Below are 25,022 nucleotides of genomic sequence, written 5' to 3' on the forward strand. Positions count from 1 at the left end.
TGGCCCCTGCAGCAACCAGGACCCCCAGGGACCCCCCAGCACCCTGGCCAGGCAAGAGGCATCTGTGTCCCCACATCAGGACCCACGGTGCCCCAGGGACGGGGGTGCCACCCTCACCCATCACGTCTGCCCGAGCACCACAGAACCACAGACCAGCATGGCCAGGACTGTCTCCCAGCCTGGAGGTGCCCCCACAACAGCTCCGGGCACACCAGAATCCCACCAGGCAGCATGGAGCCAAGGTGGGATACAGCCCATGGCACGGCTGGGACCCCCACCACAGGGGTCTGTGCCTGTGCCAGCCATGGCCACCCCAGGCCACACCGTGGGGCCCAAGTCCTGCATGTCCAGTCACCCCGAGCTGGCTGGAGCTGCAAACAAACATCCTCCGGACGTTGGGGAAGAGCATAATTGCCAGGGAAGGAAGGGCTGCAGGCGGGTCCTGCTCGGGGCTCTCACTCCCACCCAGGCACAGTGGGAAGAGCCACATCCCCCCAGTGCCTCAGTTTCCCCTGGGTGACAGTGTCAGACTCCCAGACCCTGCTGAGTCATCCCATTTTTCCAAGTGGCTGGAGCAGGAAGGAGCCCCCACCCAAGTGGGGCCCCAAATTTAAACAAGACACCTACAAGCTCACCAGGGGGGCACCAAAACCACCAGCACCCCCAGCCATGGGAGGCAGGGGGTCCCCAGCATGTCCTGTGACAGAGTGGGGTGAAAAGCCAAGCAAGGCTGGCAACATCTGGGGCCAAATCAGCATTATTGGGAAACAAGGGCCCCATGGGAGGCTGTGCCAGTGGCCACGTGTCGCCCCGGGCACCCATGGGATGCACCCGGCAGCTCCTGCGCCCCGGCCCAGCTGTTGTACCCCCTGTCCAGGCAGCACAGCCCCTTCTTCCCAACCCTGCTCGTGGGCTGGGTTATAATTAACCTCCTCACATCCTGCGCGATGCTCTGAGTCACTGCCCCAGCAAAGCAAGGAAAAAGAAGTTTTTCAAGAATCACCAACTTCCTCTGCCAGCGAGGCTTCGCCCCACACCGACAGCACAGCCAGCACCCCAAACCCCAGCCCTGCCCCCCAGAACACAGCTGGGAATGGGGGGCTGCTCGGCTGGGGGCACCTCCCGTTGGGTGCACGCCCCTCTTTCCGGGTGACACCACCCCAAAAGTCAGCCTAGGGCTACCCCAACAGCCATGCCAGGGCTCAGACCCCCCGGAACAGGTCGTGTGATCCCAGTGCTGGCGGCAGCAGATCCAGCCTGTGCCCGGCACAAGGAGCCCGTTGAACAATCCTGTTTATAGAGAGGTTTTTCCTTTGCGTCCCCGAAGCGGCTCCGGAGCAGCCGGGGTTCAAAGAGCCAATTCTTGTCCTGCCCATCCCGGGACATGGGGATTTTCCAGGCCCGTGGCCAGCCGGTTGCCTCGGTGGGTGGCACATCTGCCATCCAAAGCCAACCGTGCTAGGAATGGGCCGGTGGCAGCTTGGGGACCACGGAGCCCCCGGGGGCTGGGGTGGGCACCTTGTTTCCCGGGACATACCCGGGCATGGAGATGGGATGGGTGCCAGCCGCCCCCCGGCACCGCCCAGCCCGGCCCCCAGCACCCCACTCTGCACCCACAGCAGGGGCATTGCGGTGACACGGCAGTGCCCCAACTGAGTCACTTTGCCCCAACACGGTGCCCGATGACGGGGTGGACACTCACACCGCCCCCTCCACCCCGGAGAAAGTCGCGGCGTTACCCGTGAGTGGGCTCGGTCACGCTTAGGGTGGTCCCCGTGGGGACACCGCACCACCCCCAGTCCCACCACCGACCCCCCGGCGGCTCCTCCCGGGGGGTTCACGGACAGAGGGATCCCCTCGCCCCTCGGTTCATGCGCGGGGGGATCTTCCTCCACCGCCCACTCCACACGCGGGGCGATCCCCGCACCTCTCGGTTCACGCACGGGGAGGAACTTCCCGTGCCCCTCAGTCCTCGCGTGGGGCGAACAGACCCCGCACCCCGCAGTCCCCGGCGAGCAGCCGCGGCAGCCAGAGCAGCCCCGGGCTCAGGCGTGGCGGGACCCCCGCGCCACCCGCTCCACGCGCGGGGACACCCACCACACTGGCATGCGGGGGAACCCACCTGGCTCACGCATGGGGGGGGATCCCCTCGCCACCCGGTTCACGCGCAGGGGGACCCCCGACGTTCACATGCGGGGGAACCCACTCGGCTCACGCATGGAGGGGAGGGATCCCCTCGCCACCCGCTCTACCCGCGGGGCGTCCCACGCGGTTCACACGAATGGGATCTTCTCGCCACCCACCCCACGCGGGTCCCCCCCAAACCGCTCCACGTCCAGGGAGGGATCCCCTCGCCCCCCGCACTCACCGGCGAGCAGGGCGAGCGGCAGCACCAGCCAGTAGAGCCCCCACAAACACACCCGCAGCTGCATCCCGTCCGACGGCGGCGGCCGCCGGGGGGGCACCGGCCCGAGCCGCTCCGAGCCGTTCGGCCCCGCCGGGGCAGGGCAGGCCCCGGTGCCGCTGCCGGAGCCGGAGCCGGTGCCGGTCCCGCGGCGCTCCGAGGCGCTGCCCCCGCCCCGCGCCCGCCGCGCTATAAAAGCGGCACCGCCCGCCCCCCCCGCGGGGCCGGCGCGGCCCCAGCGCCTCCCCCGGCACCGCCGACACGAGTGGGCCGCGCTCTGCACCGCGGGTTGCGGCGGGGGAAAATATCAGGCTGAAAAAAAAAAGCAACTGATGTTCTTCCTGTTTATTTTGTAAAGAGGAAAAAAAAAGGAGATGTAGTTTTTGACGGGTTTTTGTTGTTGCTGCTCCAGGGTTGATAAGTGCTGTGCGGGACTGGGGAGCTCAGGAGTGCCGAGGGTTGTGTCCCTGGAACTGGGTGAAGATCCCATGTCCCTGGAGCTGGGTGCACGATCATGTGTCCCTGGAATTGGGTGAATGATCCCACGTTCCTGGAGTTGGGCAAATGATCCGATATCCCTGGAACTGGGTGAAGATCACATGTCCCTGGAGCTGGGTGAATGATCCGGTATCCCTGGAGCTGTGTGCATGATCTCATGGCTCTAGAGCTGGACACACAGTCCCATGTCCCTGGATATCATCCCCGGAGCTGGGTGCATGGTGCCATGTCCCTAGAGCTGGGTGCATGATCCTACGCCTCTGGAGCTGGATCCACAGTCCCATGTCCCTAGAGCTGGGTGCCCACTGTGCACCCTGGGGAGCCAGACACAGCCCCCCACACCCACGGAACTGGGACCCAGGTGAGGGGAGCTGGGGTCACGTACCCCCGGAGCTGGGAGCTGTGCTTACCTCTGCATCCCAGAATCCCTCTGAGTCCCTGTGGGAATGCACTGGGCACAACCAATGGCACAGGCAGCACAGCTGGTGACAGGGGCAGCACCTGGCACTGCTGGTAACCATCAGCCCTTAACAGGAACCATCAGCCCATGAAATTCTCCACATTCCTTGGCTTCCCCATGCTTGTTTTCCCAACACGGTTAATAAACTGGCATCCAGCTGGCACACTGCTGCCCTGCTCCCCACTCTCATCCCTGGGCTCCCTCCGGAATTCCAGGGGCTCTTCCATCCACTCAGATGTGCCCAAGCCCCAGCCATTCAGACACCACTGCCCATGCCATCACCCCCAAATCACAGGCAGGATGGGCTCAAGGGTCCCCAGAAGTGCATCCCCATCACAGGGACTTGGCCACATCCCCCCTCATCCCTGGCACTCAGAGGGATCCACTTGTGTTAATTAAACACTTGTCATCGCCAAGGGGTGAAGTTCAGCATTAACACCGTGTCCATGAGACCTGGATATGGGAATTACTGCAGTCCCCTCTCCACTGCATCCCTCCACCCAGAATGAATCCAGGAAAGGGTGGTGCATGCCAAGCCAGCTCTGAGTACCTGCAGCCAGGCTGGGAATGGAGGCTCTGGAAGTAAATGGGCACTGGGAATGGCACCCCAGAGCCCTGCCTTGCTCAGCTGAATCCGGCCTCGCTCAGATTTTAAGGGAGAGGCTGCGGCTCAGTAATGCACTGTGGGCACAGCCTGAGTGCCTGGGCAGGTGGGGATGGACCAGAGCCTGCTCCCACCCCTGGGCACTGCCAGCAGCACAGGGGTGGGAAGGGGGGGATGGCAGCAGGATGCTGCAGGTGCCTCCAGCGCCCCTTGTTCCCATGGCTGGTCCCTGGGGGCACGTCATGGAGTTCTTGATGGAAGCTGGGCAAGGCTTGGCCCCATGCACATCGAGGAGAGCAGATAAGGGTGACTACCATTTCAGATGTTATTTCCTTGCTTTTGCCCCACTCCCCCACCACTGACAGTCCCACCAGCTTGCAGACCCCTGCATCAGCCAGAGAGGGCAACCTCCAGCCCTGCCCTTGGTGCATTAGCAGATCCCTGACCAGGAATCCCAGACCCAGACCCAGACCCAGACCCAGACCCAGACCCAGACCCAGACCCAGACCCAGACCCAGACCCTCCCCACTTCGCCGGGGCTGTCTCGACGCCCCCACGTGCTGCCCCTCTCCGGGGGACGCGGCGCCTTTAAGGGCCCAGTGGCGCCAATTCCGTCCCACGTGACCGTACCGGCCGCCCCGGTGGGCGGGGCTTCGGTGCGCGGGCTCTCGCCAACGAGACGCGGGAGCGGGACCGAACCCACGTGGCCCGGGATCGGGATCGGGACCGGGACCGCCACTGGGACCAGGACCGGGACCAGGACCAGGACCGCCACCGGGGTCGCCGCCATGTCCCAGCTCCGCCTCACCGACTTCTTTGGCCAGACAAAAGCGGCCACCGGAGTCCCGGCCAAGCGCGGCGGCCGCCACCTCAAAGCCGCCCTCGCCGGTGCTCCGGTGCCCCGGAAGGAGGATGCTGATGGTGCCCCGGCTGGGCTCAGCGCTCGCCCGCGGCCACTGCCCCGCTCGCCGCACACCCCGGCCCGCGGGGGCTGCCCGGCCGTGCAGGGGCTGGCGGGGAGGAAGAGGAGCCGCAGGGAGATGGAAGCAGAATCGCCGGTCGGGGCCCGGTCCGGGGAACCGAGCGGGAAGTCGGCGCGGAAGAGGCTGGAGCCGCTCCGGGATGCGCAGCCGGGATCTCCGGGCGCGGTAGGGAAATGGTGACGTCGGGGATGCGCCGCTGCCTCCGGGATGCGGCCCTGAAATGGGGATGGGAGAGGGTAAGGGGAGGAGGGAGTGAGTGGGGAACCGTAAGTCAAAGCCCCCCCAAGTGTTTGACCCCTTTTTCTAGTGCAGGACCCCAAAACTTGCCCCCATTCTCCTGATGCAGACTCCCCCCTCACCCTGTCTTACCCACGTACCAAGTCCAGGACCCCTAAAACTTGCCCAGCCCTTGATGCAGACTCTCCCTCTGACTTGCCCTCTGACCCTGGTGCAGTCCCCCCTTTGGCTCCCAGTGCAAGGCTTTGTGGGGGCACCGGGGAGGGGGGTCCGGGTGCGTGGATTCGCCAGGCAGCCTCTAACTCTCCTTTCTCTTGCAGGCCACCAGCCTCTCACCTCTGGCCACTGCACGACCCCTGACACCCCCCTCGGAAGACCTGGCAGTGCCCCTCCCGACCAGCCCCAGCTCCCCTGGACAGCAGGACAGGGGGACACAGCCCAGCAAAGCCCCCCCGGGGACAGCCCGGCGCCTGCAGCGGGTACGGGACGATCCCGGCTCTCTGCTCCCGTTTGGGGTGGATTTGGTGCCATGACCTGCTCTGACCCCGTGTCCCCTCTCTGCCCAGGAGGATGTGGCCAAGCTGCAGGGCCGCCTGCAGAGGATGAAGGAGCTGACCCGGCTGCCATCTGTGCCCAGCGGGTCCAGTGCGGAGCTGCGCGGCCGCCTGGAGCGAGTGCGGCAGCTGCAGCTGCGGATCCAGCAGAGGAAAGCGGGAAGTGAAGCCACAGCAGGAGCGCGGCCATCCGGGGACTCTGGAGCAGCAGCTCCTGCGGCAGAGACTGGGTGGGTGAGGAGCAGCCTCAGGAGTGTTTGAGGAGAAATCGGGGTGTCCCAGTGGCTGCCACAGCCCCGCAGTGGTTTTGTGGGGGTCTGCCCACCCCATGAGGGGATGTGGGGGCTCTGAGTGTGGCCCAAGCCACCCTGAGAGCATTGGGATGTCACTGTCCCTGATGCTGGTGAGCAGTAGGACCCCCAGTGTCTGTCTATAACCCTCTCCTCTCTGCAGCGAGAAGCTCCCGGCATACCAGCGGTTCCACAGCCTCGCTCAGGACCTGCCCCCCGGGCTCACACTGCCCTACAAGTTCAAGGTGCTGGCAGAGATGTTCCGCAGCGTGGACACCATCGCCGGAATGCTCTTCAACCGTGCAGAGACCGTCACCTTCGCCAAGGTCAAGCAGGGGGTGCAGGACATGATGCGCAGGTAAGTTGACAGCGGTGGGCAGCCCCTTTTGGGGTCCCAGCAGCCCCTTTTGGGGTCCCAGATGAAGCTGTTGGGGTGATGACTCTCGGGGTCCCGTTGCAGGCAGTTTGAGGAGCGGCACATGGGGCAGATCAAGACTGTGTATCCCACCTCGTACCAGCTGCGCCAGGAGAAGAACATCCCCACGTTTGGTGGGAAGAAGTCCGATTACCAGCTCACGCTGGAGCCAGTGGTGGGAGAAGGTATGTACCATTTTGGGGTGCCCAAGAGCTGGAGTGTGCTCAGTCCTGGATCTGTAGGGATGCTCTCTGTTTTGTCCTTTAGATAATCTAAGGGGCTGAGTGTGTTGGAAGTGGGAAACGCTTCTGGGACAAGAGGAAGGATGCAGGGCAGTGACTCTGGCAGTGACTCAGCCCCTTGGCAGGAGTCTGATCCCATCCTTCCCAAGGCTCCTGAAGTTTGGGATGGTGCTGTGGGTGATGCTGATGTCCCTCCTTGCAGAGGAGAAGGTGGATGGTCGCCCTCACCTGTCGGCATCGCGGCTGCTGGAGCGCAGGAAGGAGTTCCATCGGAACCTGGTGAACATTGTCAAGCAGCACCACAAGGTGAGGGACACCTGGCACCCCTGCTTTGGAGTCCTGGGGTTGTCACTGTCAAGGAGCAGGTGGCATCCAGGCTGAAGAGCGCAGTGCTTCCCATGGGATGCTCTTGGCAGCAGGTGTGGATGGGCTCTGAATTCCCTCCATGTGATGCCAAGCTGTGCTGGGAGTGCAGGGCAGTGGCCAACTCCCCCATGTTTGGTGCCGTGACACAGCTCTTGCCCCTTCCCAGGCATTCCTGGCTGCCCTCAGCCCTCCCATGGTGGTGCCAGAGGAGAAGCTGACGCGCTGGCATCCTCGCTTCAACGTGGACGAAGTGCCAGACATCAGCCCCGCGGAGCTGCCGCGGCCGCCGCAGGAGGACAGGCTGAGCACGGCCCAGGAGGTGCTGAGCACGGCCCGGGGGATGCTGAGCCCCAGGGTGAGTCAGGGCCAGGGTCTGGCTCTGTGCCATCTCTCTGGGAAGATGTGACTGGATAAGGGTTGGGAAGGATCATTGCAGAGCCACAGGACTGGAGGAAGGTGGGAAACAAACCTGGCTGGTGCTGCTGCAGGTTGTAGTGCAGGAGGAGCTGTCATTGAGGATAAGAGAGATGATCTGAGGTCTGGAGCCTTTCTGCTTTGGAGACAGGCTGGGAGAGCTGGGGGTATTCAGCCTAGAGAAGAGAAGGCTCTGGGGAGACCTCAGAGCCTCTTCCAGTGCCTAAAGGGGCTCCAGGAGAGCTGGAGAGAGACTTGGGACAAGGGTGTGGAGCAACAGGACAAGGGGAAACGGCTTCCCACTGCCAGAGGGCAGGGTTAGGTGGGATACTGGGAAGTGAGGGTAGGGAGGCGGCCCTGGCAGAGGTTGCCCAGAGAAGTTGTGGCTGTCCCATTCCTAGAATGTCCAAGGTCAGATTAGACAGCACTTGAAGCAACCTGGTTTACTGGAAGCTGTCCCTGCCCATGGCAGGGGGTGGAATGAGATGAGGTTTAAGGTCCCTGGTTATTCCATGATTCTATGAAGCACCTCCATGCAGGCAGGGATAGGTCAGGAATGCTGGGTTGGAATCACTGGGCTGAAGGGTGATGATGGGGGCAGCAGAGGGGAAACTGCTCTTTCCTCCAGCCTGAGCTGTAACTCAACTCCTCCTCCCTCTTCCACATGAGCAGATGGAAAAAGCTCTTGCCAACATGGCCTTAAGAACGTCCGAAGCCGGTGCGGGGGAACCGGTGCTTTCCAAAGCACCGTCCCCTGCCAGCACCGCCAGCGCTCTCAAAGGGGTGTCCCAGGCACTGCTGGACAGGGTGAGTAAATCTGTCCTGGCTGGAAGGGGGTGCTGGGGGTGCTGCCTGGGCCTCACCCCGCTCTGCTCTGCAGATCCGGGCGAAGGAGGCGCGGAAGCTGCAGGTGCTGATGACGCGGGACGCGCGGCAGGAGGAGCGGGTGGCCATGCTGGGCCGGCTGCCGGCCATGGCCCGCGTGCTGCGCAGCGTCTTCGTGGCCGAGAAGAAGCAGGCGCTGCCCATGGAGGTGGTTTGTGCCCGCCTGGCCGACAGCTACAACGAGCAGTTGGCACCTGGTAGGAATTTGGGCAGGGGTCTCTGCGGGAGGAAGGGGCTGGGGAGGCCAGTTCTGACTCTGCTCCGTGTTGTAGGTGAGATGGAGAAACACCTGCGGCTCTTCGCGGAGCTCCTGCCCGACTGGGTGGGTGTCCACACCATCAGGACAGACACCTACATCAAGCTGGACAAAGGGAAGGACCTTGGCCTCATCACCGAGAGGCTCAGCAAGGCAGCAAAGGAGGCAGAGGCCCTCTGAGCCCTCCAGGGGTTGAGGTTTTCCATGTGCAATCTCCTCTAAATGTAGCAAATCCCAACTGCACTCTGGGTTCTGGTGTGGGCTGATGGGAAGCTCATCCTCAGGGGTGTCTGAGGAAGGGCAAAATGCCTTAATGTTTTAATTAAGGGATCCTGGGGTGGAATCCATGAGGGCTGTAGCTCCCCTAATCCTCAAGCAGTTCTACATCCTGGGGTGACAATGCAAGTGATGAAGAGGAGCAGAGGACCCTCTTCTTGGGTTTCCTGTGTTCTCCTGAAGTTTCAGTGCAGGATGTTTCTCCTGAAGATCTAATTTTTGAGGTTTCTTGCATTAATGGTCCTGGTGGGGTGCAGGCAGGATGAGGCAGGGTGAGATGAGAAGGTGACAGGCAGGAAGGAGTGAGAGAAAAAGTCACAAATCAACATTTTTGGAGTTTGGGGCCTTGTCCTGTTTTTAAGGGAGGGAAAACGCATCTTCCAGCCATCACTGGAAACAACTACAGGACTTGTCAAAACATATTTGTATTAAATGTTTTAAATATAGCTGACTTGTGTTAACCCAGCACTCTTCCTCCGTGAGCTGCCTGTCTCGTGGTTCTCCATGGCAATTGGCACTGGGAAGGGCTGGGTCCTCATCCAGCTCCTGGAGAAAGACTTACTGGAAAAAGTGAGCGTGGGTTTGCAGGGAGCTGAAAGCAGCTTTTGTAAATGGGGACGGGGGAGCAGCTCCTGCAGGGACAGCAGCAGGCAGGGCTGGGTGGGTTCAGGGGGGGCTTTTTCCCAGGGGAAAGCCTGGGCCACTTGGCTGAAGTGGCTTGGGAAGAGGGACAAAGAGGGTAAGGATTGCTCAGAGGTGCTGGGCTGGCACAGTGCCTGGGTCAGGGCAGTGTGGGTGCAGGGGAGGAGGTGGGAGCTGCCCAGTGCCACGTCAGACACACCTCATGCTGCTTCTCGAGCCAAACTGGGCTGGTTGGAGCAGGAGACATCAAGGACTTGCAGGGAAAGGTGACTCCATCACTTCATCCCATGCTGGTCCTGGGCAGATTCCCCACCTGAAGTGCTGTACCAGAGTCTGGCAGCATCAGAGATCCATCCTGCAGCACTTCCTGCTCCCTCCTCCTCCTCTAGGCCCCTGCTTGCCCCATGCAGCCCAGCTGGCAGGCACTGCGGGCAGGAGGTTGCCCAGTTTGCAGGGAGGAGGAGGGTTTAAGCTCAGCCCAGGAAGGGGAGAGATGTGCAGGGCTGGGGTGCGAGGCTGGGGGGCTCTTGGGTGTGAAGTTGGGGGGCCCTGGGGCAGGCTGAGCTATGAGCCATGCTCAGGGACCTCACTGGTGGAGAGGAGTTGGGTTCCAGGAGCTCGATTGGAGAGGAGCTGAATTGGAGAGAAGCTGAATTCAGCAGCCTGGCAGCCACTCATGCACCCCAGGAGAGCTCACAGTGAGCTGCCATTCTGCTCCTTGGGACAAAACCCACCTGGAAGCCACCCCTGCACAGCCTTGTCTCTCCAAGCAAATGACATCAGAGGCTTCTGGCAGCCCAAAGGCACCGTCCCCACGCTCCCTGATGTCACCTCCTGGCCCCGTGCACAGCCAGAGCTGGCACTGGCAGGGCTGACGCTGCTTCCCCAGCACGCAGCTGCTTTCCATGGCTCCTCAGGGTGGAACTGATTTTTCCCTTCTCTCCCCCACAGCAGGGACCCTCTCCTTGTGCCAAGTATGTGAGGTGCTGCCTCCCTTGGCTCCCCACGAGGGCAGGCTGTGAGGGAAGTACCCTGGGATAGGTTAATCCTGAGGGAATGGTGGTTCTCAGCATAAACTGAGCAGCACTGAAGTGGCTTTTCAGGAAATGGGGATAAAAATAGCTGGAATAGTCCTTAGAAGTGTTAAGGGCTGGGTGTGAGGTGGCCCCACACTGTGGATAGGGAAGGGGGGGCTGAGCTAGGGGGGCTTGGTCTGCCCCCCTCCACCCAGAGGTTGGTGCAAAGTCTAAAGAAAAGGTACCTGAACTCCCTGGAAAACAATTCCTTCCAAGCACTGGGAGCTCACAGCACAGCCTTGCTCCACTGACCACCTGGATTGGGAGGAAGACACTCAAAAGGGTCATTAACAGCCTCAGCTACTGGAAAAAACAGCTCTGAGACAGTTTAGAAAACATAAAAATAAATCAATATTTATTTTACCCGCAAATCCAGACCCTGCTGGGACAGAGACAGTCCCTGGTGTTTTCAGGCATGTGGAGGTTTTGGCACAAGGGTTTTAGCTGTGACCAAACAAGTGTGCTGGAGGAGCATCTCCAAACCCATCCCATCACACACCTGAGACCACTGGAACCCGTTTCCTGTGGCCTTATCTGACCAAACTACCACCAAGAGCAGGTTCTGAACTAGCACCGGTCTTTCCACATCCTGATGCCCCAAGACACCACAACAGAGGGAAATCAGCAGCACAGAGAGTTGGGGATGGTGCAGAAAACGGGGAATTTGTGCTGAACAAGAGTGCCTGTGGTCTCCAGGAAGGAGCACAGGGTGACTGAGCTCATCTACACCAGCAACATCCTGATTTAAGGACATAGCAGGCACTTAATTCCCCTTGACAAGCACAACTTTGCTGTAAGAGCAACTTCCTCTGGTGTGAGTGATAGCACAGAGCAACCACACCATCCCCTGAGGTCAAATACAACAGGATTTATCCCTTAGAGAAATAACCACTTTCTGCCTTTCTCCTGTGTTCCTTTGGCAAATTTTAGCAGGTTCCTTAGAGGCTGACAGGTACAGCTCAACCCCCAGGGAATGCACCCCCAGGGAATGCTGGTGCCCTGCCAGAGCTCTCCTGCTCTACAGCAGCATTGTCACTTTGGTCTCCTAAAAAATATTGATTCAGTGAAGCTGCATCCTGGTCTCCATTCCCCCAAACAATCAGGCTGTTCATCCCAAAAGGATGAACTCCAAAAGAGCTCACTACACTCACCACACTGCCTGGGAAATAAATAGGATTTAGGATTGAATAGCATCTGGCCACGATCAAAATGTGTGTTCCCCCCCTGCCCACCCCTTTGTGACTCAGAATCACTGGATAAAGCCCCAGATTTGTTCCAGCATTCCCTGCTCCTCCTCAGTCATACTGCAGCAGGGAGTAGAAAGGGATGGAATGGAGCTTTTCCGACCCTTTCAGGAGTTTTAACTCTATGACCACCAGGCACTCCAGGATTTCAGCCTTCAGCCTCTTCAGCAGCTCACAGGCTGCACACATGGTACCTGTGGAGGGGGAGCAGAAACAGCCTCATTCCAGCCCCACAGCCACTCCTGCTGCTGCCAACAGGTTGCCCAGAGAAGTTGTGGATGCCCCTGGAAGTTTTCAAGGCCAGGCTGGAGCAACTTGGTCTAGTGGAAGGTGTCCCTGCCCATGGCAGGGGGTGGAAGGAGATGGGCTTTAAGGCCTTCCAACCCAAACCATTCCAGGATTCTATGAAAATACGTGGGCACAGGGTCACACAAGCTCCTCTCACCTCCAGTTGCCAGCAAATCATCCACAATCACCACTTTCTGTCCTGGTTCCACAGCGTCGCTCTGGATTTCCAGTTCAGCCTGCAGAGTGGAAAGAGCAGCTTCATTTCAGTCTGGTCTTAGAGAGAAGCTTTTCATCAGCTGCTGCTTCCACACATGGTGGAACACAGACAAGTCCTCAGCCTAAACACTCAGCACCTGAAATCCCCAAAAACACAAATTCCAGCTACAGGGGAGCGCCATGGAAACACAGAGCAGGCAGGGGATTGCTGGGCCAACCCTCTGGCACGCCACGATCCTGAACATTCATCATGTGAGTTATTGTGGAATTTTATCCCAGAGCAGTTTTCCAGTGAGGAAAATTCCCTGTAATGCACTGGGGAGCTCTGCCTGTGCCAGATCCAAACCGGCACGTCCTGTGTCAATGAGCTTGTCCCAGGCAGGGGTTGGCCCAAAAGGTCCTCATGGTAAGGCCTGGCTTTGGGTTCTGCTGCTGTTAGTTAGAGTGGTGGGAGCACATCATTAGGCTCAAAGCTGGGCTCGGAGCAGCCACGGGGTTACAGAGCAGGACGTGGGAAGCCATGCGGGAAGGCACTGACTGAGCACTTACTGGCAGAGTGGGAAACACTCTCCGTGGCCATGCCCCTGAATTCAAGCCAAAAAAAGCAATTTAGCACCGAGTCTCAGCACCAACCCCCCCAAAGAAATCACAGCACAATCCACGTGTTCGTGGCTCGGGGACGGAGCAGCTCAGCACCATTCCTGAAGGTTGGGCCAGACTGTCCATGGCATCAGAAACCCACTCTGGGGACCTCCCGACTAGTTTTATGAGCCCATGCCCCTGCTGATGCCCCCAGCCCTGTCCCAGCCCACCCTGCTCCTCCCAGGCATTACCTTGCCATATTCCAGGGCGTAGGACACAGACTCGGTGGGACCAGGAAGTTTCCCCTTCTTCCGTATGGGCACGAAGCCAATCCCCAGCCTCTGGGCCAGAGGGGGCCCAATGAGGAACCCACGGGAGTCCAGCCCTGGGGGGAGCAGAGCACAGGAATCATGGAATTGTCTGGGCTGGAAAAGGCCTCTGACACCATTGAGTCCAATTGTTCCCCCAGCACGGCCAAGGCCACCATTAACCATGTCCCCAAGTGTGACATCCACATGTTTGCTGAACACTTCCAGGGATTCTGACTCCACAGCTGCCCTGGGCAGCCCATCCCAATACCTGACCACCCTTTCAGGGAGTAAATTTTCTCTGATATCCAACCTTAACCTTCCCTGGTGCAACTTGAGGCTTTCCTTTGTCCTGTCACTCTCATTGGAGCCACTTGACAGAGGGAGGGTCTTTGCACAGTATCTCCATTTTATCCTCCTATTCAAGGGGGTTTCTAGAAGCAATCTGCTCTTACAGTCCCTTCTGAGGGCTAAAAACACACACCACACTTCTGTGTTCGCCCAGATGTGCTGATGAGGGGCTCCAGGGCTCCCCAAAGGGCCCCACCAGCACATTTGCCTCCACTCTGGCTCTTTTCCTTAGAGATAAGCTCAGCAGAGCCTCAGTATCAGTTTGGCCACACAACCAGAGACTTTGCACCTCTGGGCACAGACCTCACTTATCACAAGACACCTGACCCAGGTTTGGTGTGTGCTCCTTGACCCCTGGGCTATTGTCCAGTCCAAGCTCTGCCTTCCTCAGCACTTTCCCAGGTGTGCTACACGGTCTTAATGCCATAAATGCTGATTGTGTTGGCCTGGAAAGGCTTCCTGAGAAGGAAAACAAGCTGGAACAGGGTCTGCCTGCAATAGGGACCATGCAGGACCCTACAGGCACTGCAGGCTTTCTGTATTCCCTCTTTTCTAATAATGGAAGCAAGGAATTATGAAACTGGCACTGAAGTATCATCAGATGACAGCACCTTCAACACCCAAAACCAGTATTTCAGGAAATTACAGGAGGAGTTTAAAGGTATAACCTGTCCTGGTGTTACCACATGAGAGGCCAATGTTCAGGTGATTCTCATGTCCAAGGGCCATGGGATTCCAGACTTTCAGATGGGTCACCCCATGAGATCCACCCGGGATAAGCTGCTCTGCCCTGGCCTCAGGGATGTTTAACCCACACTCACCCGCAATGAAGTCGACTTTGGGGAAGGATGCCCTCACATGATCCTCCAGAAGATCAATCAAAGTCTTGAACGCCACAGGATCCTTCAGCAAGGGGCTGATATCACTGCAATGAGCAGGGACAGGGAGTGAGGGACCTCCTGAGCTCAGGGAAGGGTCCTCCTGGTGCTGCCGGGGGCAGGGATGGGCAGTGGGGAGAGGAGCCGGCAGCGAGTCCCAGGCTCCATCCCCGGCAGTTCCATCCCCAGCCCCATTCTCGTCCCCTGTCCTGGTTCCATTCCCAGTCCTGGCTCCATCCTCGGTCCTAATCCCATTCCCATGCCGGGCCCTGGTCTGGTCCCATCTCCATTCCATTCCCCGGTCCCCGTCCCATCCCCATCCCATTCCCGGTCTCCATTTCCATCCCCGGTCCCGCCCCCATTCCCATCCCCATCCCCATGCCCGACCCTGGTGGCGATCCTGGTCTGGTCCCATCCCCATCCCCATCCCCATCCCCATCCCCATCCCCATCCCTATCCCTATCCCCATCCCCATCCCCGACCCCATCCCCATCCCCATCCCTGACCCCATCCCCATCCCCATCCCGCACCGGAACAGCACGCCGGGCACCGGGAAGTCCGGGAAGGGCCGGACGCGGTCGCGGACACGCCGCAGCCGCTCGTCGCTCATGGCGGCCCCGCCGTGCGCAGCCGCCCCGGCACCGGCGGGCGGGACGGGGGCGGCACCGGCACCGGCACCGCCCGCCCGGGGCGGCCCCGCGGAGCGGCGGGCACGGGCAGCGGGAGGGTGAGGCACGGGTAGCCCGGGGCGGGGAGCTCCGGTACCCTGGGACATGGAGCATCGTCCCTCCAGTGCTCCAGTACCCCGGGGGACGGAGCATCAGCCCCCTCGGTGCATGGAGCTCCGGTATCCCGGGATAAGGAGCTCTGGTGCCCTGGGGACACAAGGCATCAGTCCCCGCAGTATGTGGAAATCCAGTATCCCAGGGCATGGAATAGTCTCCCCGGTGCACGAAGCTCTGGCACCCATCCCCGTGCATGGAACTCTGGTACCCCGGCGTGCAGAGCATCAATCCCTCCAGTACTCAGAGCTCTGGCATCCCAGAGCCCCGAGCCCCGGAGCCTGGAGCTCTGGTACCTCAGGACATGAAGCATCAGTACCCCTGGAATATGGAGCCCTGACTTCCCAGTGTTTGGATCTCTAACACCCCCATGCCAGGAGCACCAAACCCCTTGTAAGTGGAGCTCTGATTCCCAGATGGGCTGCCCTGGTACCCCGGGGATGGAGCCCCAGGATCCCCTCTGAAGAGTGCCCAGGCACCTGCAGTGTGTGGAGCTGTATCTCTCCGGGGCTCTGTGCCCTGGGACTCTGCCTTGTGCCCAGCCAGCTTTGGAAAGGAGCCCCATGTCAAGGGGTTACACTTCCAGCCCCCTTCACCCTGCCCAGCCTTGCAGAGACAGCAAGCTCCTTAGGACTTCACTATTTCCTGCTTTTCCATCCCTCTCACCTCGTCTGAACTCTGGGAATTGCATTCTGTGTTTGTTAAAACCGTTGGCTGGGATGACACCCACGGGGATGATAACACAGCCCTGGGTCCTGGACCAACAGCTCCTGGTGTCACTGACTGCTGGGGCAGCCAGGGAGATCCCAGAGCTCCTATCTCCCATCTCCCAGTGGTGGATGCCATTTGGCCATGCAAAATCCACTGAATGAGGACAAATCTCCTCTTACATTAGCAAATATGCCTTGGATCTGGTCCAAATCCATCTGGGCACAGCTCGCTGCAGAAAGCAGCAGCAGTTTGAGCCTGTAACAGCCCTGGCTGAGCTGTGTTTGCTGCTGAGAGCTGTGATGGGGAAACCTTCACCCCACACTCCCCAGACACCCCCTGCCATGGGCAGGGACACCTCCCACCAGCCCAGGGTGCTCCAAGCCCTGTCCAACCTGGCCTGGGACACTTCCAGGGATGGGGCAGCCACAGCTTCTCTGGGCAACCTGTGCCAGGGTGTGCCCACCCTCACAGGGAAGGATTCCTTCCCAATATCCCATCTAACCCTGACCCCTGGCAGTGGGAAGCCATTCCCCCTTATGCTGTCCCCCCATGCCTTGTCCCCAGTCCCTCTCCAGCTCTCCTGGAGCCCTTTAGGCACTGGAAGGGGCTCTGAGGTCTCCCTGGGCCCTTCTCTTCCTCAGGCTGAACAATCCCAACTCCTGTTAAGATCTCTGCTGCCAGAGACAGTCCGTGCTCCCTTCACAACAATTCCCTCACAGAGTAAGATTTTCCCTGGACTCAGATTATCTCTTTGGCACCAGAAAAATCCTCTCAGGCAGCTGTTCCAGTGAAGCAAACACAGAGGAAGCAAACACAGCCCTCCAATGGAACAGGGGCTCTGGAACACCCTCACTCACTCCCTGGGATGCACTCAACAGGTTTCTCTTGGGACCTTACCAGCCATGGGACAATTCCAGCTACTCCTCTTCTTCTTGGCAGATGGAATGATGGAATTTATCTGCCTACTTGTGGAAATAAGTAGGAGCTTATTTCCTGGGAAGAGGACTCTTTTGCAACCTGCCAGGCAGCCCTGCTTTTCCTCTCACCACTGGAGGAACTAACTGGGGGGTCTGTGTCTAATTTGTGACCCCCATTACCAGCAGGAGACTCCACCACATTTTCCTTGAGGCTGACTGAAGGTTCCCAGGCCCCTCATCCCAACCAATCTCCAGCAAACCAGCAGCTTTCACCAGATGAGCTGCTGAGTGCTCCCACCACATCCCACAGCCAGGGGATCTCTCCTTCCCCTCTGTCACCCTCAGTTCTGGCAGGAAGGGCATAAAAGTTACACCAAATCAGACTCCCAGGGACTCAGCTGCCCGAAATCATGCCACATGTTTAAAAAACAACATTGCTGAGATCTCTGTCAGAACTTCTCCTCTTTTACCCTCCATTCCAAAGGATCCGACCTGCACCTACCGGCACAGTCCGGATTGTAACATCCCAAGGAAATCAGTTTTCCCTGTCATTGTCCAACCTTTCAAACAACAGTGCTGACTCCTACTGCAATTTCCATCTGCAAAGAACTTTCCTAGGACCCCTTTCCAAATGTGATGTCAAAGGGCTCTGGAATATCACTCTGGAGATGACTCGACATCCGGCTGTGGCTCGAGAGGTCCAGGGCTGATCTGTGCCTGGCAGAGGAATCACCACCTGGGATCTGGGCCCCACCAGGATACTGTAGTAGGGAAATACTGGGTTTGCCTCTTTTTTGGACACAGAGGCCACCAGTGATTTAAAAGTGCTTTGAGATCCTGGCAGGAGTGATGTTATTAGCCAGGGAACACAGAAGCTGGGAATATAAAAGCTTGGGAACTACCTCTAATCAGCTTCACCAGGCAATTAGAAGAGCTGAGCCAAGTCTGGAAGTTTCTGTTCCATTCAGGATCATAAAACTTCAGTATGAAGTGGAACAAAATGCCCCAAATTTCAACATACCCCTTGCACCAGGGGAAACAAGAAGTAAAATTTCCTTGCAAATCTGCTGGAACGTTTCACTTCAGTCTCAGCTGAGGAAATGCACTTTAAACCCATTTTTTAAAAAAAACCCACAAATTTGAACTCTCTTATTTCAACAGCAGAAGAATGCAACTCCTCAGCCAGATCCCTGGGTTTGGGATAGAAGTATCAGAGCTGATTTTGTCACCCCTAAAAGAGCAGAAATTGTGGGTGCAGCTCTGCCTCCCCCAGAGCCCAAGCCAGCACCTCCTGCCCTCTGCAGCAGGTTGGATCAGGCCCTTGGAGAAGGCACAAAACTCCCCCTCTCCTCTGGCCAGCCTGGATTTCGTGTCTGCTCCAGAACTAATGGATTTGGCACACATTCCTGCCGCCGGCTTTTATCTGCCCTCCCTTTCAGCTGGGAATTGTGCTCCCAAGCTCCTATCACCCAGAAGGGTGTTAAGTGACTCCAAGAGGGACAAAGGCACAGAATGCTGCCAGATTGCCTCTCCAGAAGCTGCAAGGCAGAGGTTTTTCTCCCTCCTAAAAGGCCACAAGCTTTTGGCTACAGATCCACCTTTATTTAGGATTTATATAATCCCAACTAGACTTCGAGCAATGACAAAACTTTAAACGGTGGAAGAGGATATAAAGAAAACAGGCAAATGGAGCCTGGGGTTTTAAAATAGCCATTTTCCAAAGGGAAAAAAGAACCTAAAATGGGATTTCAGTCCTTCCCTTACAGCTGTTCTTAAAACCTGACAGTTTCATTCAAGGGGCACCACAGTGTTGCCTTCTGATAACATACAAAACCATCCAATACTATCAGAAAACAAAAGGAAAAGTTAATTTCCAAGTATTATAACCCTCAGGGGAAATGGAAAACAAGCCATTTAACTGCAAGGCAGATATTTGGAGGCTGAACAAGCAAAGTAACCCTTAAGAAAGTAAAAATGTGTTTAGTTTGTAAAGTTTCCCAGTGCTGAGGACAAGAACAGGATCCCTGGGAAGGGGGGGATTTCTCAGCTGGGTGTGCTCAGGAGGCTGTTGGAAACTCTGCAGGCAAACCCCCACCACCCAGCACCCCCCAAACTTGCCACCCCCCAAACTCCATTTAATTCTCACCTTTCAAAGGCCTTTGTTCAGCTGCTGGAATTATTTTGTGTGGTTATTTCAAATAAGAGTGGGAAAACAAAAGTGTTCTTCAACCTTCAGGAGATCCTTGTCTCGTCCTCTTTATGTGAAACCAGGAATTTTTGGGAGCTGCCCATGATGTTCAGGAAGGGCTCAATGTGGCAGGTGTGAGAACTGCCAACTTCCACACTGTCCCAAGTCCAAACACCTCCTTCCAAGAGACACTATTTCCAGTTCTTTTAGTCAAATCCCACTGTCACCCTGGCCCAGAGGCTCAGCCCCCAGGTTTTATTAACAAATCCATGGGTCTCGCTCACTCTCCTTGTTCCAGCCTTCCCCATTTTCCCTTTTCACACCATATTCCTGAGCTTCCCATTTGACCTGCTCTCCTTCATTGCTGCTCTCAGTAGTTTGCAGGGCATTAACCTTGGCTCCAAGTGTTCGGAATTGATCTGCTGCTTCCCAGTTCCAGCGCTCTGCTCCCCAAATTGTCGCTCCCTGGAGACCAATTTGCCACCGAAATAATCCATTTGTCGCTGCAGGCTTTGAATCCAGGCTCCACTTTTGCAGGCAGAGGCTGTAAATGCAGCCGGAGTTTTTCCACGATTATTAGTTCCATCCATTTCGGAAGCTGCTCCGCACGGAGGGTCGGATGATAACGCAGCCTCAGGGGCTCGAGAGGCTCAGCTAATTGGAAATTAAAGGCAAGAAAGAGATTCCTTGGACTCTTAGCCCAAGTAGATATTCAGCTTTTAGCATTGAGCATAATAAATATAAAGAAAGGAACATCACAGCATTAAACATCATCATTCCTTCAGCATTTGTGTCTTGCAGCTTGAGCAAAGAAGCCACCAACAGACCAGTTTGGCTGCTGCAGGTCCCTGACTGGGCTGTAAAGCCCACCAGACCCACTCCTGGCCCAGGATGGGCAGTGTCCAAACTGGGAAGCTTCAGAGCAGAGGCTCAGGGTCATTATTATGGGCACATGTGGCCACTTTGTGTTCCCAGGTGGGTACTGGGGGCTGCAGGCACCACACTCCTCCCTGTGCTGGTCCTGGTGCCCCTCCAGCCTCTGAACTGCTCCTGGGCAGCTCTGTGGGCTGGGAAATTGATCCAAGGTAAAAATAATACTGGGAAAACAAACCAAGTTATTTTTACCCCAAGTCAGTCCCATGATCTCTGGGACTGTCCCACAGCAAGGTGATATTCCCCTTGTTTACAGGGGAAGTCATAGAATGCATTTGTGATGAATTAGTTTATTTTCTTTCATTAGCTCTTCATCTCACAACTTTTAAATCGGTACAACTTTAGGACAGGCATTGATTTAAAATTCCTCCAAACATCCAGCTGTAACACTACTATTCTTATTTAAAGCAGAAGCTTTGTCACATTAAGCTTTGATTATTTATTATCTGCTTCGTGTCCATTTACTATAAACAGACACTGAGTGAATTCACTTACTTGTTTTCTAGTGCAAAGTTTACCTCCCGTGTCTGTGTCCTGAGAGACTTTCAGTGAGGAATGAGGACTTGGAGTGCTGGGGGAGAGGACAAACACCGTGGCTGCTGAGAGCAGCGTGGCTTGTCCAAGCAAGTTCCAGAGGAAAAGCAGGACCTTCAAAACTGAGAGCTGTGAAAGAGAAAAGGAGGAAGCAGCAGGCAGGGGACAGGGGCAGGAGGCACCCAGAAACCCACAGTGTGTGTTCTCAAGTGCTGAGGACTGAGGAACATGTCCAGGCGAGTGCTCAGCTCTGATCCCGTGATGTGAACAGCACAAAAACCCACACAGGGTTGTTACCTCACAACTACTTGAGGGCTGAGAGGATTTCCAGGGAGTTGCAGCGATGGGCTCCCTCCTCTGGTGGGATCTTTACAGTGAACTGCAGGGCTCTGGCAATTCTGGGTGACTGTATTGTGAAATCATAGCCTTGGTAAGGCTGGAAAAGACCTTTAAGATCATCAAGTCCAACCATCAGCCTGGCACCAGCACCATGTTCTCCACCACTGTGTCCTCAAGTGCCATATCCTCACATTTATTCAACACTTCCAGGGATGGTGATTCCACCACTGCCCTGGCAGTCTGTTCCAATGCATTAAAACCCTTTCCATGAAAAAACTTCCTTAATATACAACCTCACCCTCCCCTGGCACAGCTTGAGGCCATTCCCTCTGTTCCTGTCCCTGTTCCCTGGAGCAGAGCCCGATTCTCCCCCAGCTCCCCCCTCCTGGCAGGGATTGCAGAGCCAGAAGGTCCACCCTGAGCCTCCTTTTCTCCAGCTGAGCCCCCCCAAGCTCCCTCAGTCCCTCCTGCTGCTCCAAGCCCCTTCCCCAGTTCCATTCCCTTCCCTGGACTTGAAGAAGCACTAAAGGAGAGGCGGACCAGAGCCAGCAAATGGGAGTTACTGGTTTTATCCTGTGCTGACAGACCCACAAGTGCTCCCAGTCCCTCTCACTGCACCACTGAGGAACTGGTGGGTCAGATCTCCCAAGCCTTGAGCTATCCAGGCTATGTCAAAACAAGGAGGAATGTTATGGATGAGCTGGAAATGCCATGATATACTTGAAGGACAATTAGGAACATCATAAGGCAGCAAAGAATGTGGACTATAAACAATTGCCACTTGCAGATGCACAGGCTGTGTTGGCAGATAAAATGCTGGGATTTCTGAGGTGTGGAACAGTAAGAGCTGACTCAAGTGCTGTTCTTATTCCAATCTTACAGGATTATCCAGCTTCAGGAGATGTACACTAGGAATTACTGTGGAGGGGATTACAGGTAGCACAAACCATGGGAACGGGGAGAATGGGAGTGTTTGGGATTACAGGGAGGGTAAGAACTGGCAGCTGAAAGCCTGGAGCAGGCAGGAGCACAGCAGCTGTCACAGGCACAGCTCTCAAGCAGCCCCAAGCTTTGCTTGGGAAGGAATTCGAGCTGTCTCCAAGTCCAGAGCACCCACCACACAGAGAGGGCATGTGCACTGTGGGAACACTGCAAGCATGGAGGGGGAGCTGCTGGTGCTGCAAATATAACCCCAGAATGGTTTGGGTGGGAAGGGACCTTCAAACTCATCCAGTGCCACCCCCTGCCATGGGCAGGGACACCTTCCACCAGCCCAGAGTGCTCCAAGCCCTGTCCAGCCTGGCCTTGGACACTTCCAGGGATGGGGCAGTCAGAGCTTCTCTGGGCACCTGTGCCAGGGCCTCCCCACCCTCACAGGGAAGGATTCCTTCCGTAAATCTGACCTAAATTTCCCCTCTTTCAATCTGAACATGCTTGGGGTTCCTCCCAGCTACTCCCCTGAAGGCCCAGAGTACCGTGGCTTTGCTCAAGACACATTTATTAGTGGCAGGGGAGGGTGTGGAACAGGCCCCAGGGCAGATGAGGAATCTGCACCATGGAATTGTGTTCACCACGAGCTCTGTTTAAAGAAGAGCTACACCCAGGCTGTGGAAAGTTTGCACAAGGAGAATTCCTCGGAGAGCGTGCACTGGAAACAGGGTCAAGAGTTAACATCTGCTGTAAATGGGCACTCCTGAGCCTGCACTTGGCTGGGCCTGGGTAACGAGATGAGTGTCACTTAAACCAGCTTTAGACCTGGATTTTTGGAAATCAGGAAAACCCCTGAAATGAACACCTGACCCCCAGCTCTCCATCCATGTCCTGCACACCAACAATCAGGCAATAGCATCACAGAATCATGGAATGGTTTGTGTTGGAAGGGAACTTAAAGCCCATCCATTCCCACACCCTGCCATGGGCAGGGACACCTCCCACCAGCCCAGGTTGCTCCAAGCCCTGTCCAACCTGGCCTTGGACACTTGCAGGGATGGGGCAGCCACAGCTTCTCTGGGCACCTGTGCCAGGGCCTGCCCACCCTCCCAGGGAAGGATTTCTTCCCAATATCCCATCTAACCCTGCCCTCTGGCATTCCCTTGTCCTGTCCCTCCAGGCCCTTGTCCCAAGTCCCTCTCCAGCTCTCTTGGAGCCCCTTTAGGCACTGGAATGCTGCTGTAACCCTAAACCAATACTTGTCTGAACACTATCCTCAAATTTCCTTGTACTGTAACCTCGGGAATGTTTGCAACTACAGATGGAAGTAAGTCAGGGCATTCTCCCCAGATCCAACCCTTTAGCTGGGAACAGGAGGGAGCCCTTGTTTGCACCTGGCAGCTGCACCCAGAACTCCCAAACTTGGGAAGACAGGAAAAACAACCTGATGTCCAGAGTTCACAAGGGAAATTAAATGTTAAAACAACAAGTTACAGGCACAGAAAATATGGGCACTTTGGGCAGGGCTTTCCGGCAGCTCCGAGTTTCCTGCCCCGTCCCCACGGCTGCTGTTGGGGCATCCCAGTGGGCAAAGATTTGGGAGAGCAGGTTGGGTGGAAGGAGCAAGAGGAATCCATGGCATTTTGGAGGTGATGGCAGAGTTGTGGCTGTGCAGAGAGCTTCTACAGCTGAAACAGTCCTTGCTGAAGTTACCATTTAGGGAAACAACCAGAAGAAGAGAGGAGTGGAGCCTGGACCCTGAGCAGGAGGAATATAAACACTGGCCCTTTTGGAAGAGCAAGTGATGATTTCACACACACATCACACCCTTCCTGTGTAAACAGGAGAGCCAACATGAGCAGGCACACGTTGGAAACTGGATGTCCAGCTGCTCTGGGCTCTCTGTGCAGCTCTGGAGGGATGCAGAGATCAGTGAGGCCAAGAGCATTTCCTAGGATCAGACTCAGGCACTTTCAGGCACTTCCCAAGCTTCTCACAGCCTGGAGGGGACCAATTCTGTTAAAGACAAACAAAACCAGACAGAAAGATGATTCACACCAAGTATCTGCTAAACCCTAATCCCATCCAGCCCGTTTTGATCCTCACACAGAGACACTTTTATGTCCTGCTTGAAAAATGAAACTGCTCTTGCAGCTGATGCCTCTGAGCTCATAAAATTCCCCACTCCAAACACCAGTCAAATAAAAGCTTTAGGAAAGGCTACAAATCCTTCTGCAGTAAATGAATTCCCTCTTTTGGGATCTCTGCTGGTCTCTCCCAGTCCAGTTTGCTGGGACTCTGTGACCCTCCCCTCTCTCCTGCAGTAACCAGACCATGAGGTTTTGGTGACACCCCCAATTTTCCTGGGATCCAGAGGAGTTCCCATCCTTAGCACTAGGACATCCAGGCACTTTGTTGTGGAAGCAAAAACAGCAGAAGGCCAAGGGTGTGAGAGAGATAAGAATGCTGGTATTTTAATGAGCATTTTGATGGATGAATCCATGAGCAGATGGAGCAGGAGGCATTCCTGGGATGCCTCTTCCAAACAAAACTATTTGTCTCCCTTGTTCCATGTCTCTTGAACTACCTGCCTGTGCACAACAGAGGAAGGACACCAGCAAGGAGACCCACTGCAAACCTCAGCTTCCTAAGGGATCAGTGGAGGAAGGAATTTGGGTAAATGAACTCTTTAAATTCCACTGGGGTTTTGCCATGTAAAATTTGGGGTTGTGGTCACATGAATGGCAGGTTGTTATTCCCATTCTGCCTCCAGAAATCTTTTGTGTTCATTCTCTGTCCCTCCCTCTCTCAGGTCTGTCTATATCACAGGCCAGTTCAGCTCTCACCCCCTGCCTTTCATTTTGCTTACTTTTATCCTTCAAATATTTATGTTTTCTTGGAAGGAAATTCTTATGAAGGAAATGAACAGCTTAAACCCAGGAAAAAAATGCAGGATTTTATTCCATGGAACTGACAACAGATGGCAGTGAGACACCAGCTATCCCTGCAGAGGAGCAGACACAGGGGGAGCTTTGGAGGAGACACCTCTGCACCAAGGGCTCCAGAGGCTTTAAGAACAATTAATGCTGGTTTCTAAATCTGTTTCTCCATTTTAAAATGCACAAGCACGGCTGGAAATTTCAGACCACTCTGTAGAAGGAATTCAGAGCCAAAGGAAGAAATGAAATGTTTGTTCTTTTGAAAAAACCAAACAATAAG

General features: G+C 56.4%; 4 protein-coding genes across 9 annotated transcripts in view; 1 reads left to right on the forward strand and 3 right to left on the reverse strand.

The window, feature by feature from the left end:
• PIEZO1 (piezo type mechanosensitive ion channel component 1 (Er blood group)) overlaps window positions 1-2,551 on the reverse strand; it is a 24,006-nt gene extending 21,455 nt beyond the window's left edge. For all 3 annotated transcript variants that reach the window (XM_071567146.1, XM_071567145.1, XM_071567144.1), the window contains exon 1: window positions 2,369-2,551. In XM_071567146.1, the coding sequence (XP_071423247.1) occupies window positions 2,369-2,432 (64 nt within the window). In that variant the 5' untranslated portion in view covers window positions 2,433-2,551. The remainder of the gene's footprint in view (window positions 1-2,368) is intronic.
• A 2,083-nt stretch (window positions 2,552-4,634) lies between these two features.
• Window positions 4,635-9,343, forward strand: CDT1 (chromatin licensing and DNA replication factor 1). Its single transcript, XM_071567423.1, has 10 exons — window positions 4,635-5,114; window positions 5,507-5,665; window positions 5,753-5,970; window positions 6,194-6,388; window positions 6,491-6,630; window positions 6,890-6,993; window positions 7,220-7,408; window positions 8,140-8,274; window positions 8,348-8,549; window positions 8,625-9,343. Exons 1-10 carry the CDS (start codon window positions 4,755-4,757, stop codon window positions 8,786-8,788), a joined length of 1,866 nt encoding a protein of 621 aa, XP_071423524.1. The 5' UTR covers window positions 4,635-4,754; the 3' UTR covers window positions 8,789-9,343.
• A 1,586-nt stretch (window positions 9,344-10,929) lies between these two features.
• On the reverse strand, window positions 10,930-15,110 carry APRT (adenine phosphoribosyltransferase). The gene is made up of 5 exons (XM_071567493.1): window positions 15,000-15,110; window positions 14,413-14,516; window positions 13,184-13,317; window positions 12,292-12,370; window positions 10,930-12,040 (listed from the first exon to the last, which is right to left on the reverse strand). Exons 1-5 carry the CDS (start codon window positions 15,077-15,079, stop codon window positions 11,898-11,900), a joined length of 540 nt encoding a protein of 179 aa, XP_071423594.1. The 5' UTR covers window positions 15,080-15,110; the 3' UTR covers window positions 10,930-11,897.
• Window positions 14,432-25,022, reverse strand: part of GALNS (galactosamine (N-acetyl)-6-sulfatase) — a 53,187-nt gene continuing 42,596 nt past the window's right edge. For 2 of the 4 annotated variants that reach the window (XM_071567487.1, XM_071567490.1), the window contains 2 exons: window positions 19,026-23,819; window positions 14,432-14,516 (listed from right to left, as the gene is read on the reverse strand). In XM_071567487.1, coding sequence (XP_071423588.1) covers window positions 23,733-23,819 — 87 coding nt within the window. In that variant the 3' untranslated portion in view covers window positions 14,432-14,516; window positions 19,026-23,732. The remainder of the gene's footprint in view (window positions 14,517-19,025; window positions 23,820-25,022) is intronic. The other 2 variants (XM_071567489.1, XM_071567488.1) reach the window with 2 other exon arrangements.

The sequence above is a fragment of the Pithys albifrons genome, chromosome 12 (assembly GCF_047495875.1).
Source record: "Pithys albifrons albifrons isolate INPA30051 chromosome 12, PitAlb_v1, whole genome shotgun sequence".
Taxonomy (NCBI): Eukaryota; Metazoa; Chordata; class Aves; order Passeriformes; family Thamnophilidae; genus Pithys; species Pithys albifrons.